Genomic DNA, 18968 nt, shown 5'->3' with positions numbered 1-18968 from the left:
TGAGTACACAGTATGACAATAATTAAAAGTGAGTACACACAGCATGACAATAACTAAAAAAAGTGAGTACACAGTATGACAATAATTAAAAAAAGTGAGTACACAGTATGAAAATAATTAGAAAAAGTGAGTACACAGTATGACAATAATTAAAAGTGAGTACGCAGTGAGTATGACAGTAATTAAAAAAAGAAAATTATAATACATAATATATACAAATCAATTTAAAAATTCAGATAAAAATCAATGTCAAATATTTTTAACTCTAATTAAATAAAAATAAAACAATGAAAGATCAAGCAGTTTACAGCAAGTTGCAGGTGCAATTGGATAGAGAATTTTCACTTGTTAGCAAAAGTAGTGCACAACCTTTTGAAATCATATTTTCAATATCTGTACTGATTATTTTTTAGTTAAGTAAATGACAACCATGTGTTGCACCTAAAGACTATGTCCTTAACTATGCATGAAAAGTTTTAAGTATGAGATATCATTGTTGCTGTTGATTTATAAAAAAATATTCATCTAAAAATATACCTTTTCTTTTCTTCTAAATAATCAGGCATTTCAATAGTGTAGGTATCATCCAGTAACAAACAAAGTAAACCACTGGTTAATGCCAAAAATCCATTTACTGTAAATGGTAAATGTTGAGAAATGTTGCTGAGAACTCTATTTTGTGGGGCAACTATACCACCAAGGCGACCAAAAAAAGAAGCAAAACCATAAGCAGTTGTTCTATAAGCAAATATTTAATATTTAATGTCTAATTTAAAATAATAATAATAACACACACACATACACACTTGTGTATTATAATAATAAAGGCTAATATAAAATATAAAATATAAAATTAACTATTTGCAAAAATTAATTAGCTGCATTAAAATTTTTTAATTATAAAATATAAAAAATTAAATTAAAATAGTAATTAATTTTAAAAATGCAATTTAGCAAATTAATAAATTTAAATATAAATTTCAAATAAAGTTCAGTTTTCATTAACAATATCATATCAATTAATAACTTAGTATCAAGTATTAGTCAGCCTTTAACTTAGTATTAAGGCTGATGGTCTATAGGTCAGCCTTTAAGTGATCTTGCTGGTTTTAATATCAAGATTAGAATTTTTTAAGGCTAATAGTCAATTTTAAGTGACTTTGCTGGTTTTTAAGTCAAAACTAAAATATATAGTTATTAACATTATAGTAATTATTTTTATAATTGTAAATATAAAAATTGTAAAAGGTTTTGTGTAATTAATTTTGTGTAATAAATTAATGTAATTTGTGTATTTGTATAAAATTTTTTAAAACCGGCTTTTAAAAAATGAAAAACAATTAAAATACATACATAATTGGTCAAACAAAATTAACTAAAGTCTACGTTATGTCTACTTATAGACATAATGTAGACATAAAATAATTTTTTTAATCGTATAAAATCATGTTATGTTTACTATAGTAGACATAACATAATTTTATTAATGCTATATAACTAAAGTTATATACCATTAATAAAAAATTGCCACTGATTGTTTCTTGAACCGCAATGCAATGAAATTCATTTAAAAATTCATCTGTGAAATTAAAAAGGAATTATGTAAGAAAACGACTTCAAGCTTTTAAAAGCCATTTTCTTTAAAACATAATTTCAATGCGTTGTTACAACTATTGTCAAAAAACATTAATACATCATCAATGTTGTATGACAGAATTAAAAAATTTAACCACTCCTTTTTTAATGAAAATAAATTATTTATGATATTTATATGTTATATATTATTTTTGTTGTGTACCTAACAACAGTTGGAAAGGTTTCAGCTGTAAATACAATAGTGGATGTCCATGCAGCAGTAAGAAAAAGTCGAGAAATCAATGCTAGAACACTCATGATCGCTTTAAAACGAGTAGTTTTCGCAAAGTATGCAGCAGTAATGCCAAATGAAAACCCTGAGGTTAAGATCATCAGAATTATAGTACTTTTTTTCCGACCAAAACTAAAAAAAAAAAAAATTTAATTTGAGATTTAGCTTAAATTTTGATTTTGAATAAAAAACTTGCAACAGATAACACAATCATAGTCATCATAAGTCATTTTTTTATACAATTATAGTTGTTATGGTTGAAAAAGAAAATTTTTATACAATTATAGTTGTTATGGTTGTAAAAGAAAATTTAACAAGAATTAAACATATTTGTGTGTTACACAAATTTAACAAAAAGCAATCAAAAATTTCAGTGTAATTAACTTCCTGATGTTTTAAAAAAGAAGCAAGTAAAGCATAAAAAAAAAGACTTTTAATCGTTTTTTTTTTAAATCGCTTTTTGAAGAATAAAAACAAAAAAAATAAAAGCTTTTTTTAAAACTTTATAAAAAATATTATTTTTTAAAACTGTTTATTTTACCAAAAAGGAGACAAGTAGTTAATACTATACTCATGTTTTTAAATTGTTTTAAAGAATTATGATTATTATATTTACAACAATCATGGTGCTTTAATTATGCTCAACTTTCATTTACCATTAAGATAATAACAGCAGCAACAGCAGATAATAGTAAAAGTAAAGAGAAATTGTAATGTAAAGTATTGTTAATATTGATATTATAATAGTAAATTTTTTATAACAATTTCATATTTGATGCCTATTTCTCAACATTGATTTCTCATTAGAAATAAACATAAAAAATGTTATCATATTATGTTGACTATAATCACTTTTTAGACAAGGACCAAAAAAGCATTGTAAATGTTGTTGGACCAGGTCTAGATGCTTGGATCTAGGTGCTAAGCTTGAGCCTCTGTCCCATCCTCATAATTTTTTACAAATCATGATCACTGGTCAAGCAATCATGATCACTGGTCAAGCAATCATGATCACTGTTCAAGTAACCATGATCACTGGTCAAGCAATCATGATCACTGGAACTATCATTACTTACTCCATCAATCAAAACTTTAAAACTGTTTACAATTAGATAACTTAAATGCAATTTAAAATAATTCATATTTTTTCTATAAATGTTTTTAATTGAAAGTTAAAGATTTTTTGGCATGGGAATGTTTTAACTTAAAAAATTAGCATATCGAAAATACACAAACAATTGTTTTTTACATTTTCTTTTTAATTACCTTTTTTAAAATATATTGGACAATGACAAGTCAGTTATAAAAAAAACTTCATTTTTACTTTTTTATTATTTTTATTATAAAAAAATAAAATTTCAAAAACTTATAAATATTCCAAATAAATGGAACTTCCATAAAGGTTATTATATTATTCACTATTGCCCAGCTAATAAAAAAATTATAAGGGTCATTTTATTACTTATATAAGTACAAAAACTGAAAATAACAATATTCAATAATTGAATAAAATATGTTATCAACATAAAAATTTATAAACAAAAAAATAAAAACTTTTTATGGCTACTAGTAGTTTCATGCCCAAAGGCAATCATCAGCCATGTAATACAAGAAACATTAAAATACAAAGTTACAGTGGAGTGTCTTCTGCTGCCAAAACAACAAATATATATATATATATATTTGTTATATATATATAAATATATAAATATTTGTTATATATATATATATATATATATATATATATATATATATATATATATATATATATATATATATATATATATATATATATATATATATACACACACACACACACACACATATAAAAGCTTACTGTTTATATATGTATTTTAGATCCTTTTGGGGCAGAAATTGCTTAGTAGTTATGTATGGGTTAATTTTATTAATAATTTCTCTTTTATTTAACAAGCAGATAAAAAAACAAAACCATGAAAGTTTTGAAGTAACAATGAGTAGCTACAATGGCGTCGAGATTGGTGTTCTCGTAGGAATCCAGATACTTAACGAAGTATCCAAGATAAATACAAAAATTGTCATAAGGCCGTGATGACACCTTGTTAGTAATGCAGAGTTTTAATGGCCAAGAAACAGAGTGAACTTAAAAAAACATAATTCAAAAATTTAAAAATATAGAATTTCAAATCAATATAAAAACAAACCTGAAATCAGTCAACTTCTTTGATGCCATCTTCAATTTAATTGAAAACACTAATAAAACTTTCAAAAAACCCAATAACAACCTTCATTACATCTATACATCTTCTAATCACCCACCACAAATTCTTAAACACTTACCTACTTCAATACGCAATAGCAAAACTCCTCAAACAAAGCAATATTTAATCAATCCAAAAACGAATGCGAACAAGCACTAAAAGCGCACACAAAAACAACTTAATAATATTAAACAAAATCAACTCCAAAAATTCTAAATGTAGTATCATATGGTTCTCCCATTAAAAAAAAAAATCTCCACAAATCTAACTAAAATATTTTTAAAACTACTAGACATAGACTTTCATTAAAACCAAAAATAACACAAAGACTTTAACAGAAACACTTAAAAGTAAGCTACAGCTGTGCTGAAAATATAGAAAAAATAATTAAGAATCACAATAAAAAAACTCTTTTTCCAAAAATCCAAAATAATGAACAAAATGCTATTGTGGAAATAAGGTAGAAAGCTCCATGGATGAAAGGTGTATAATTACAACTAAAAACCAGTCCCACAAAGTTTATATTGGATTAACAAATCATCATTCAATAATGTTAAATACAAAAAGTTGTTGTATAATATATAGCATTATATTAAATGGCTACGCTTGGGATTTGAAAAGCAAATATAATGACATAACTTTATAGATACCAATTTTGTGATACCTCACATAGTTGAACCATTCACACTAAATTTTAGAAACATAAAACTATTGTTTTATGTTTCTAAAATCTCAAAATAAAAATTTACACAACTAGCACTAACTAAACACTAGCAATTACTATTTTTTTAATATAATTATTTTATTATTTTATATCTAAACTAACTAATAAACAACAATGTGCACTATGGCAATCCTCTGGGTTCCCATAGCCCACCATAAAAACATCTGGTCTTTAAGTTATGTTCAGCAGAAAAAGGTGTTTTTCAACAAACATTGAAATATCACTATATAATCTTTTTCATCCTGTAGCAGCCGAATCTCAATGATACTGAGGTACTTGTTATAATTCCTGGTCATTTTCATTGTTAACAGATACAATGAGTCAGCCATGAACTTCATGCTTATACCAGGTTGTAGAAACCTAAAGTTTGACAAACCTGCTCCAAGGTAAAATGAAACTAGTTGACAAAAATATTCTCACTTTCGTCAAATATTTTTGTTTCCAGAGCTGTTTTGTAGAACTTCCTTGTTTTAGTTGCAAGATTGTAAAAGAGTGTTCTAGGAGTAAACTCAGGTCTGTTCCAATCAAATTTCTCAATTTTGCATAGCATATTCACATCCTTTTTCAATCTTAGGCCTAAGATCTTGATACTTTTTGTATACTGGTCAATTGGGTATACTTTATTTTATATTTATAGTATATCTTTATTTTTAGATACTATACTAGATAAAGATTTATATCAATTAAAAAAAATTATGAGATAATCTTGATTTTATGTAACAATGAAGATTAAAAATGACAAAAAATCATTTTTCACATACTTTTGAAGCATTTAGACTGAAATTTTTATAAAACATTTTATAAATTTTTTAAAGCATTTAGCTGAAATGTTTATAATATCTGCTTTATCATTTTTGTTCTGAACAAACAATAATCAATTGGAATACCAATGGAAAAGTACCCATGGAAACTTTGCATGTAAACTTTACTCTATTTTTAAGTTTAATAATACTTTTGACATTTGATCAATATTTTTTAAATACTTGTCTAACTTTCATAGCCAATATCTAGTGAACAAATTATTTTTTGAAAAATATTTTGTAATTTACCTTCTAGTATACTGATACTGTATGAATAGCATCAACATAAAAATTTTGAAATAGCAAAAGAAGTCAAGGCCACTATTGAACTTTTCCTAATTATTACAGAAAGTTGCTCTTAACTTTTTTTTAACTTTACAAGTATGCAAATCATTTATTCAAAGTTTAATTACAAAAGTTTTTAAAATTTGTCACTCTCTCACTTATTATTAAATTCAATAAAATTTTCATTTACAGAAGAAGAGAATTAAATGAACTTGTATAATAATAAAGAGAAGTACAATGGTTTAATAAAAAAACGATATGCTGTATGACAGTAAAACGATATGTTGTATGACAGTACAACGATATGTTGTATGACAGTACAATGATATGTTGTATGACAGTACAACGATATGTTGTATGACAGTACAACGATATGTTGTACAACATTTTTATATTATTATTTATTTATTTTATTATAAAATATTAAATAAATATAAAAATAATAATATAAAAATTAATTAAAAAATAAATATTTTTACTATCCCGGAATTGAAAAAGGAATAAAATAAAAGTTTTGAGTTTCTGAAATTTTATGAAAACATGATAATTTTATTTCTAGAAAAAAACTCGTGCAAGATTATTCCCTTATTCCATATATAGGGTCAGGTGCATCAATGTCAAAAAAAAAACCCAACTATTTATTAAAGTATAATCTTTTGATGCAAAAGTCAGTTGTTCTTTCTTTATATTTCATCAAGTTCTACAATTCATTTCAAAGTTTCTTGACATCAAATATGCAATTCTGTCTGAATTTAGTATTCCAAAATAAAACAGCTTCCTCTGGATCATTCTTTAGAAATATTTTCATTACTTTTGACTTCCTCTGGATTATTGTTTAAAAATATTCTCAATATACAACTTTAAGATTTTCTCTGGACCAGATTCCTTAGAAATAAGACATTTCATAACTTGCCTACAATCAAGTAGACTCATAATTAATGTTCAAGGATGACCTAAAAATAAGTCAATTTCATGTCACAGGTTTGTTTGGACCTGCTTTGTACGAGCAAGGAGTACTAATACTTAGTACTTGGTTTTTTTCTCCGTTTTTTGAAACTTTTCTTATTTTTTGTATGGGTAATGACCAAAAAAATTAAAAAAATAAATAACAAAAGTATTTACTTAAATTTGTATTTATAAAAATCTTTTTGGAAACCTGGAAAAACTAAAAGTTCTGAAAAAACTAAAAGTAGAAATATCCAGAATTCCAGATAAAAGATAATCCTTGATGTAATATACTGTGATTATGTTAATTAATCATAGATTTAACGTTTAGCATACATGAGAAGCCTATTTTAATTGTATTACTATTAAATATACAAAGCATGTGACTGATCAGAAAGTGCAGATCTACCATTACTAATAAATGACTACCTACTTTTGTTGCAACATTAATAAAAAGTGGGTTATATAGGATTATGGTCTGTTTGTGATTTTTAATAGGTCTGTTTCTTTTTTTTTGAACAGTAAATAAATTTGAAAATAAAACTTGATTTAATTATTACATCTTGATAAAGAGGAAATGGTTGTTTAAAAATATTTCTATTTGAAGAAGTTATATAAATTATTATATAAAATAATCTTAACTTGATAATTTAAGAAAGACTTTTAATATGAAGGTGGTAAGAGTCAGCATGTATATAACTGATTCAGTGGCAGCAAGGTTGGAAAAATTTGCAATTAAGATTTAACATTAGGTCTGTATAATTAACTATTTTAAAATTATAGCTGAAGGAGATCATTATTTTTAAATATTCTTACAAAATGCTTTTTTGTTTTTTTCATTTATTGGCCACTCAAATTAGTAAACTTAAAGATTATTAAACACTGCTAGACCATCATGAACCAAGATGGCCTAGCAGTTATCTCAATACAATCTGACTATGACTGCACTAGCTGTATGTATATATATATATATATATATATATATATATATATATATATATATACATATATATATACATATACATATATATATACATATATATATACATATATATACATATATATATACATATATATATACATATATATATATATAAATATATATATATATATACACATATATACATATATATATATATATATATATATATATATATATATATATATATATATATATATATATATATATATATATATATATATATATATATATATATATATATATATATATGTTATCACCTAGGATCATGTGTACCAAAAATTAGACTAAAAGAAGCAATTTTAGGGGTTGCCATGTTTTATAAGATGAATTAACTATTGGTAAAGTTTTGTGATTCTCTCAAATTTTGCAAATTTATTTTTTTATTTTATATATATATATATATATATATATATATATATATATATATATATATATATATATATATATATATATATATATATATAACAATATATTTTGAATAGAAATTAATATGGCAACCACTAGATCTTCTACTGTAGTGTGGCTTGTTGGTAAACCTACACATACTCTGTCAACTGCCAGACTTCCTTCAAGAGGGGATGTTCTTCGGAGGTTGCTCATCATATTGAAGAGAAACAAGAAGTGAAAATAAGTATTCGGGCAACAATTGAAGCAGTTCTTGTTATATGGGAGAGAGGAAGAATTCCAACTCAAAGAATAGAAAATGCAAAAATAAAGTTAAAAAAACTTTATGACTAATATCTGTTGCTGAAAAAACACCGACGATCAAAATTGGACAGCTGTCAAATGAAAGAAGGACTTTTCCATGCTGACCTTGAAGAACTTTTTGATATATCAACCAAAAATGCATCAGAAGTTATGAAAAACGATGAATATAAAGCATTTTTACATCAGCAGCAAGAAGATCCATTAAGTTGTAGCATGGCAGGAATTGATTGGAATTTAACAGCTAGTGAAGCACGGAAACAAGTCCGAGAAACTAAAATGGAATTGAGGCATCAAAGCAGTAAAACGGAACTGATGGAGAAAACAGAACTCATTTCTTCTTCATAAGCAGTTGACATTGTGAGTGAAAGTAGCTCAAGTTCCTCGGATGATGATGAAAATCAGACTCTTTCCACTTCCAGCACACTGAGCACAAGTGGTTCAACAAAAAAGAAGATGAAAGTTCTAACAAAAAATGTTGTATCGTCTCTTGATTGTGTTAATATTTCTGATTGCTGTGCACTCTTTATGGTGGAACAGTTGCTCAGGCTCTTGGTCACTCTCTAAAAGATTTATCATTGTCGTACAGCACAATCTGCAGAGAAAGGCGATCTGTTCGTGAAGCGCTGACTACAACTGACAAGGTTGATTCATCTCATGATGATCCACTTCTTGTGCATTGGGATGGAAAGCTCTTACCTGATATCACTGGTGGTCAAAAAAAAGTGGATAGAATTGCCATCCTTGTGACTGGTGGTGGGGTGGAAAAATTGCTGGGCGTTCCAAAGATTGATCGAGGTACAGGTGAGCAACAGGCTGATGCTTGCATGAAGGCTCTTAAAGATTGGAAATTGGAAGAACTTGTTCAGGGACTGGTTTTTGACACTACTTCATCAAAAACTGGGTTTAACATTGGTGCCTGCACAATAATAGAGCAGAATTTTTACCGTAACCTTATATGGATAGCATGCAGACACCATGTCTTTGAAGTCATGCTTTCCACCATTTTCATGACTGCATTTGGAAGCAGTGGAGGACCTGAAGTTGGAAATTTTAACCGTTTCCAAAAGCAATGGCCAGCAATCAACAGGGAGGTGTTCACTATAGGGAATGAAGAATTGTATAACTGTGATTTTTTCTCAAACTCCATGAAGAAATGGTAGTGTATTATGGTGAAGCAATTAAAGGTCAACAACCCAGGGATGATTACTTAGAACTCTTGAATTTGGGCCTTATTTTTCTTAGAGGATCAACTGCAACATCGGAGTTGAATGTAAAGTTTCAGGCACCAGGTGCAACACATAATGCACGTTGGATGACAAAAGCTATATATTGTATGAAGATATATTTGTTTCAGGATCAATTTGTTATTACTGCAAAGGATAAGAAAGGAATAACAGACATAAGTCTTTTTGTGGCATTTATATATGGACAGTTATTAAATGAAGCTCCGTTAGCTGAACGAGCACCACTCAATGATGCCAAGCTTCTTCAACGAATTCAAGAATATCCAAATCGTACAATTGCAATTAATGCAGCAAAAGCTTTTCATCGCCATCTGTGGTATTTTTCTGAATATCTAATAAGATTGGCTTTCTTTGATTTCCGTGTCGATAACAACACCAAGAGAGACATGGCAAACAACCTGAAACAACAGCCAAAACAGAAATCTCTCAAAAGACTTGATGCTGCCACATTCAATTGTCACAGTACATTGTCTTCCTTCGTTACATAACGCACCGCAGAACTTTTCGATCTAATTTTGAAGAATGGCAAAGAAAAAGCTGAATCATTTTTAATGAAAGAATCTTCTGAATGGGAAATGGTTTCAACATATTTTGAAATGAAGCACAAGGTTCGTCAAATGAAGGTCGTCAACGATTGCGCGGAACGAGGCATAGCACTTATAACATCCTTCAACAAAAGCATTACAAAAAATGAAAACCAAAAGCAGTTTTTTCTTCGATTGGTTGATCTTCACCGGAAGGAATTTCTAGTTGCATCAAAGTCTACCCTGATGAAGATGACTGTTGAATGATGAAAATGATTGATCTATTATTGCCTAGTGTATATACATAGTAGTACAGTACTATATTATTGTTTCTTTAACATTAAACATCAACAATCCACCACATAATAATAAGTAATTGATAATAAATAATTGAAAAAATAATTTTTTTTTTTACTTTTTTAACCTCATTCCAAAATGTGACAAAACATGACAACCCCTAAATATCATCCGATTTGATTCAAATTTTGAAAAATAATTACTATTGTCATATAGAACATATAGAAGGGCAAGCTTGAGGACACCTAAAATTTTGAACCTAAAAATTTTGCATCACCCTAATATGTATATATATATATAAAATTGTTTATTGCTGTTGTCACTGGTGTAAAAACTGTCATTTTTCAAAATTATATAAATTTTATGTTATAGCATACCATTTTGCGAAAATCAAAACTAGAATACCCTGGACCATTTCTGCAATACCCATAAATAAGAAATTAATAGATAGATCTCCAGAGAGTTGTCCAACACCAAGAGTCATTGCATAATATACAAACGTGCAAGTAAACCTAGAAAATTATAATATATAAATAAATCATTAACAAAATTATTAATACTTTTTTTTGTAAAATCACAACTTTTAACATAAATTCATGGAATAATATTCCATGAATTTATGTTAAATGAAATAGTTTTATATATTGTAGAAATAAAATAAATTCAAAATTCCGATTGCTTTATATGGTTTTGGATCAATTTAACTCTGCAATTTTTGCAATTATAAATACTTGTGCTTGAATTGCAAGTGTATTTGTAAGAATTTATTGCTCAATTTAACTCAAAAATTACTTCCAGCAACTTTGGGAATTTTAACTGCAGCACAACATTTAAAAATTACTTCCAGCAACTTTGGGATTTTAACTACAGCACAACATTTAAAAATTACTTCCAGCAACTTTGGGAATTTTAACTGCAGCACAACATTTAAAAATTACTTCCAGCAACTTTGGGAATTTTAACTGCAGCACAACATTTAAAAATTACTTCCAGCAACTTTGGAATTTTAACTGCACAACATTTAAAAATTACTTTTATTTTCATAAGATCAAATATTTCGAACTTTTCGGTGTTTATTTTCAGTAAACTAAAAAGCTTGCTAAATTTATTTTTTTAAGTTTATTAAAAAAACTTCTAAAAAAATATCTTGAGAACTTTTACATTTTAATGTACCTAATTCCTCTTTTCGCTACTTAAAGCAATTTTTAAAAACTTTAATAAATTGAAAACAATTAATTCTTGTTTTTCCATGAAAAAGAAGGCAAAAATATTCCTTGTGGAAGTAGTTTTATTTCAAGCATTGCTTTTTCATCATTATTTTTACAGCTTACCATGCACCTAATTGTAATAGCATTGAATCTTTTATGCTCTCTCTTTACCTCTTAAAGAAAAAAGTTCTAAAATATACTGTGTAATACAATTATCATTTAAAAAAAAAACTTTATTTGATGGTCAAAAAGTTTTGGGATAAAAAAAAATTTATTGGATGGTCAAAAGGTTTGGGGATAAAGCTTTAATTTAAATATTTCACAAAATTCTAATTTATTTAAATCTTGAATTAAAAAATATATGCTAGACAACTGTTTACTTTTTTATTTGTAATTAGGTAAAACCTGATTCTAGATATACATAATATATTTTAATAATGAGTTGATTCAGTGAGGAATAGAAAACTTATGTAAGACAACACTTCTATACTCGGAAGAAGAAAGAATTTAATGTAAAACTTTTCAAGTTCGATTCTATAATATATAATTATATTGCACAGTAAACTTTCAAAGTAGACTACCATGACAACGACCATGCAATGACATATTAAGAAAAGGTTACCCAGCTGAAATAGACATGTAACAGCGACTTGAAATTCTTTGCTGAAAACTATATTGGAATGAGCCAAAAATTGGTGATCTAAAAATGAAATGTACTAAAACATACACAGTGAAATCAAGAAAAAATAAATACTAAACAAGTGGTGATAATTATGCCCAAAATTTTCCAAAACTTATATCATTGTTGAGAGAGAAAAGTATTTTGAAAATCAAGCTCAGATATGACCAAAAATTTTAGATTTTATTCTTCTGATAAAAAATACATCAAATGTAAATTTAAGCATTAGTCTGTATTATATAAAAGAAACAACTATGCTGAACAAATAAAAAGTACAACTTGTGAAATAATGTTTTAACATTATTTCTATATATGTTCGAAGTTAAAGAGAGTTATGAATAAACTAAGAAAGATTTATTTCAATATCAAACCATGATGAAAGGTGGTGTTCAAAAATTAAAAAAAAAAAAAATAGATAAAGAATCTTTAAGTGATATAAACAAAAAGTGATAAAAACAAGAACACTTTACCTTTTCACAAAACTTTTTGACCACCTGTAATTTATTAAACTTCAAAAACGATTAGTATTTATCTTCAAATTTCAAGATGGAAACACCAAACTTTTGAAAGGAACACCGTAAAAAATATAGCCTGCAAAACAAATTTTTAAAATTTTTTATTAAAGTATCAATTTAGTGAACCAAGCATTTTTTGTGCCGCAACCTAAACTATATAAGCTGAAATTTTTCATAAAATTTTTTTAATGCTTTTTAAAAAAATTCATTAAAATAGATTTTAAACCAACTCTTTACTTTAATAATATAATGTTACTTAAGTCTTAAAAAGTAAGTCCAAGGTAAGAACTTCGAAGGTGAGGTCTTTATTAAAAAAATCTTAAAGAAAAAATTTTGCTTATATAGAAATGTTATGTTACAAATATATATAAATATGGGTTTAAAAGGTCATCAATCTAATAATTACAGAGTGACATTATGTTAGAAGATCATTAGTGCCAATTTATATGAATCGTTTCAGTGATATCTTATATCACAATAAATCTCTAGATTTTCTGTAGATGTAGAGATTTTCAGTAGCAGCATTCTGAATATTTGAATAAAAGACCTAAAATGAGAACCTGTCAGAATTTTATATTTTACCATAACATCATACAAGAAATTTTTTTCAGGAAGCAGGTGTAAGTTTGAGCATCATAGTATATTCCAAAATCATCTTCAGAGTTTTGATCAACACCCGATTCAGATGAGTTGAATACTTTCAAACTGATAAAAGCTTGATGCAGTGATAATGTATATGTGATCACATGACATGTGATGCAGTTTTCTGCATTTTCATAATACAAACTATTTTTATAATACAAACAAAAAACAAAATAAAATTTGTTTTCTTCAGTGTTTCTAAGTATTTTATAAAAACTTCAAAATGCTGATCAACTATATCTAATTATATCCCGGAAAACATTATGCAATATTTTTTATAAGTTTTTCCACTCTTAAAAACCACAAATTTTATTTATTAGACTCTTGACATACCCTTTAAATCTTGAATTGGAGTTGCTGATTTTAATCAAAGTAGGAAATGGATACTATGGATACCAGATGAAAAAAATATTTTAGTATTTCTTAAGAACCAATTTGAAGAAAATCTCGACAACAAAAAATTCATTTTTTCAGTATACTTATACTTTTTCATCTTTTTCTTCTTAACCCAGGAAAAAAGTTCTATAGAATTTTTATAAACTTTTGAAACATACGGCCTATAAAAATTCTATAGAATGTTTAATAATTTCTATAGAAATTGCTATAAAACTTTTTTTCTATAGAAAAAAAGTGGAAAAAGTAGAAAAAAAGTTCTATAGAAATTTCTATAGGCCATATGTTTTAAAAGTTTATAGAAATTCTATAGAACTTTTTTTCCCAGGAAACCAAGCCTTCCCAGAAAGCGCGTGCGGTCGCATACTTTGTTCGCCAACTTTTACAGTAATTTTTTAGACAACTTGACCACCTTTTTTATATAGTATGCGTTTTAATAATTTGCAGCAAAATAAAGCTATAAGAAACTACAGAGATTAAAGCATCAATACCCGGAGAAAATTTAAATAAAATAAACTAAAAAAAGAATTGAAAATTAAATTAAGAAAAATTTTGTCAAAAAAATAATATAGTGTGGCCACGCTAGACAAGGAAAGCACAGCTAAAAACCTAAAATTCACCAACCCGGCTTAAACACATTTAACCCTCTATCCTCTGTCACTACCAATAAAGCCAATTGAAAACAACTCAATTTCTGGGCAAATAATCCGCACTCACTGAATGGTGTAAAACAAGATGAACTGATGGCGAGAATAGACACCCAAGAACCAGCAGACAAACCAGACACTAAAATCAATGTCATCAAACGTACTCAACTATTATATAGTCAATCTGCTAACTAATCGGTTGCTAGGTTAATATTTCGAGTGTAAAGTGCCATCATCACATGCAGAGCTAAACTATTGTCTGTGAAACACTGCTGCTGAGGTGCATTTATCAGTTAATATTGACTAACACTTCTCGCTGCATCAACTGAGTTGATAGACACTGATAGATATTGGACTGCCAACTTGAACAGTTGAGAGAATTGTTCCTAGCTGGAGAACCAGAATGTAAGTGGTTGCACACTGGCATCAATCTCCTTAACAGCCTGCTTGTAGGCAGCAACTTCATCAGCAATGAGATGATTACACTGTACAACAACGAAAAAAAAACGGAAATGCCATTGACACTATATTATATTGACACTACCTTATGTATTTTGATTTGGAGATTACGAAAATGATATCCGTTTTGTTGTGTGACCCACCAATTTTGGTTAAATTCACATTTTCAAATTTTCGATTTTCACTATGAAAGTTGTCAATGTGATTTTTAATATATTTATTAGCAGTTGTATATGATTTATTTATTAGCATTTCTTTATCATATACCTATTTGCATTTGTTTAACCTTGTATTAGACTAAATGTAAGTCTGTTTTATTTTAGATAAACTACAGTTAGCCAAGTAATATATAGATATAATACAGTGTATATTGAAACTTGTAAAAATCAAGCCGACAACTTTTGCTACATTTGTGACGAACTGACTTTAAAGAGATGCAGACGAAGATTAACACCACATGTGAAAAAACTGAATGAACTATACTTTGGTTGCAAAGCCGGCGACCAGGATAAGAACTGGGCGCCTCATGCATGTTGTGTGAGGTGGGCTAGTTCACTATCGTCGTGGGCAAACCGGACTGGTGGAGGACCAACATTTGGGGTGCCAATGGTGTAGCGTGAACCCCAAAATCATTGCTCAGATTGCTATTTCTGTTCTGTTAACATATCAGGTCGCAATTCTAAGGGTAAGAAAGCTATAGTGTACCCAAATCTACCTTCAGCTATTCGTCCTGTTCCTCATTCGGCTGAACTCCCTGTTCCTGAACCTCCATCGGAAATCCCAAACACGGACAGTTCTGATTCAGACGAGGATACTGATGACGATGATAGTTACGAGTTGCCAGAAGATACAGAGCGTAAACCCCACTTCATAACAGGATCTGACCTGAAAGATCTCGTTCGAGATTTGTATTTAACAAAGCAACAGAGCGAGTTGCTGGCTTCACGTCTCCAGGAGTGGCATCTGTTGGCTGGTGATGCAAGAGTGTCATCATTTAGAAAGCGATCACGGGAACTGCAGCAATACTTCTCTATGGATGAAGAACTTTGCTTCTGTAATGACATCAGTGGATTGTTTGATGATCTAGGAATACAATACGATTCATCTATATGGAATTTGTTTATTGACACATCACTTTATAGTATTAAGGCAGTATTACTGCATACTGGAAATGTGCTGCCTTCCATTCCCATAGCACATTCGGTAACCCTGAGGGAAAACTATGTGAATATTTTACTTATTCTGGACAGAATTAAATACAGAGATCACAGATGGTCCATATGTGCAGATTTGAAAGTTGTTGCTATACTAAATGGATTGCAGGCTGGTTTTACTAAGTAGATGTGTTTCCTCTGCAAATGGGATAGCAGGATGAAATCAGAATATTATATGAGGAAATGTTGGCCACAACGAGAAACATTTGAGGTTGGTTCCCATAACGTCATTCATGAACCTCTTGTGGATAAAGAGAAGATCATCTTACCCAATCTTCACATCAAGCTTGGAATCATGAAACAGTTTGTAAAGGCGTTAGATCACGACAAACCAGCATTTCAGTATTTGCAGACCGAATTTCCTAAAATCAATGACGCCAAAATTAAAGAGGGCATTTTCGTGGGGCCCCAAATACGAGAACTGATGCTGGATGAAACGTTTTTGGGAGCGATGGATCAATATGAACTTGCAGCATGGGATGCATTCAAACGGGTGTGCCAGGGATTTCTTGGAAAACATATTGCACCGAATTACGCTGATTTGGTAGACAAATTAATAGCATCCTATCAACATGGTTTGTAACATGTCGCTAAAGCTCCACTTTCTTCATTCCCATCTTTCCTTCTTCTCTGTCAATGGAGATGTATATGATGAAAATGGCGAGCGCTTTCATCAGAGTATTGCCACAATGGAAAGCAGATACAAGGGAAAGTGGAGCCCCGCCATGCTTGCAGATTACTGCTGGAATTTGCAGCGCGATGAACCTGATGCAGCATTCAAACGCCTAAATACAATTAAATACAAGTAAACAATTTGTGTTAAAAGTGATAATAAACATGTTCATACACTTATTCATATGTATAGAAAAATGCATCTTACGTTACATCTTTAAGTTGTTATTACAAAAAATTGTGACGTGCTACAGCATAACTGATTACATGTTTGGAATCAGCACGTCTGAATTAATAAAGATAACCTAATTTGGTTCTTGTTTTTTTCAAAAAGTTAAAAATTGTTGTACAGTGTTATTAATCTAGGTATTCCATTATAAAAGCAGTTCAAAGTTAATGTCTTGGCCTATTGTGGATTGAACAGGCAACGGATCAAGCCATGAATCATGCGAAAATCGCATGATTCACAGCTTTCCTAAAAATTGCAGAATTTACAACATCTGTGACTTTGGGAATTTTCACTGACCCTAATGTAAATCCCTGGAGACTTCAACTTCAGTCACACGTTGTACCAAGAGCTTGACTTGGACGGAACATCAGCAACAGTTGCCCATGTGGAAAACGAGGATCAAAATGATTTGATATTCTAAAAATGTCTATATATAATATTCCCTACACAAATGGTAACTTTCAATACTTAGAGAAGAAATAGAGAAGAGCCAAGAAGCACACTTGACTTACTTATTACGGACAAACCTATTCATTTTCCTTTATGCATAAGCATAAAGGAAAATGAATTAGTGTAATCACTTGAAAACAATGCTGGAAAGATAATTACAAGTATCCCAGAAATTACATATTTACTTACTATTTTTAGTCTGCATTTGTCATTGAACCTCTAGATCAAATTTTAAATTTCAGAGACAGAAAGCAAGCAAAGTGCAATTTAATTGAATAATTTTAATGAATGTGTTACATTTTCAGATGCAATTATTTTTGCACATGATGTTTCATATTTTGCTGACACAAGTTGTCATAGAAACAGTAGGTTCTGAATTAAAAGTATGCTTATGTACAAAATAACATTTTAATCTTTAAAGGGAGATGTTTGTAGTAACTTAAAAGTTTTTTTTACAAAAATTAAACACCAAAAACAAACTAGAAAAAATAACTATAAAACTGCCAAACTACCAATTTATGTTTTTATTTAAACAAAATTTTTGATATGATTAAACTTTTAATGTTTATAGTGTATCAAACTACCATCATTTTTGGTTTTTATTTAGTGAGTTTAAACCAAAACATATTTTACAACTTTTATAGTAATTTTTTTTTTTTAATTGTTATAAAAAACTTTTAACTTTTAATATTTGCAATTTTTTCCTTATACTTTTTTCTTTATTTATAAACATATTGGTAGCCAAAGTTGCCAGAACTTTCTACATGTTAAATACCAAAAGTTTGGTTGTAAAATACCGAAATAATGCCATTCTGCCCTGAAAAATGCCAAATTATGAAAGTTATATTTTCATGTTTTATTTCAAATTTTCTATGGAATCATTTAAAATTTAATAGTCTTTTTAACATTTTTTTAATCTGCAAAGGAAAAATTGTTACTACATAAGGTATTGTGACAATGGGGGGATGGGAAGAAGGGTCTCAATTTGCTGACTAATGGTACAAAAATTTATTGATTGAACTTTTGTACCACACCCTCCTCCCCCATCGCGCAGGCCTTGTATATTATATATATTTCAAACATAAAAAATATATTAGAATACATAATGTTAAAACAGTGCAATGGTATCATTATTTTATGGTTAGATCAACGTAAATACAAAATGAATAAAATGTTTTAATGCTACTTATAGAATTTTTTGCATTTGTTTACTACTTTTAAACTTTTTGAAAATCCCAAAATAA

At 28.4% G+C, this 18968-nt stretch overlaps 1 protein-coding gene across 2 annotated transcripts in view; it reads right to left on the bottom strand.

Moving 5' to 3' along the window:
- LOC100206742 (solute carrier family 22 member 15) overlaps window positions 1-18968 on the bottom strand; it is a 62727-nt gene that overhangs the window by 10347 nt on the left and 33412 nt on the right. For both annotated transcript variants that reach the window (XM_065799870.1, XM_065799871.1), the window contains exons 8-10: window positions 10994-11128; window positions 1799-1999; window positions 538-738 (exon numbers count right to left, since the gene is read on the bottom strand). In XM_065799870.1, coding sequence (XP_065655942.1) covers window positions 538-738; window positions 1799-1999; window positions 10994-11128 — 537 coding nt within the window. The remainder of the gene's footprint in view (window positions 1-537; window positions 739-1798; window positions 2000-10993; window positions 11129-18968) is intronic.

The sequence above is a fragment of the Hydra vulgaris genome, chromosome 06 (genome assembly GCF_038396675.1).
Source record: "Hydra vulgaris chromosome 06, alternate assembly HydraT2T_AEP".
Taxonomy (NCBI): domain Eukaryota; kingdom Metazoa; phylum Cnidaria; class Hydrozoa; order Anthoathecata; family Hydridae; genus Hydra; species Hydra vulgaris.
This window is presented reverse-complemented; position numbering and strand designations above follow the sequence as displayed.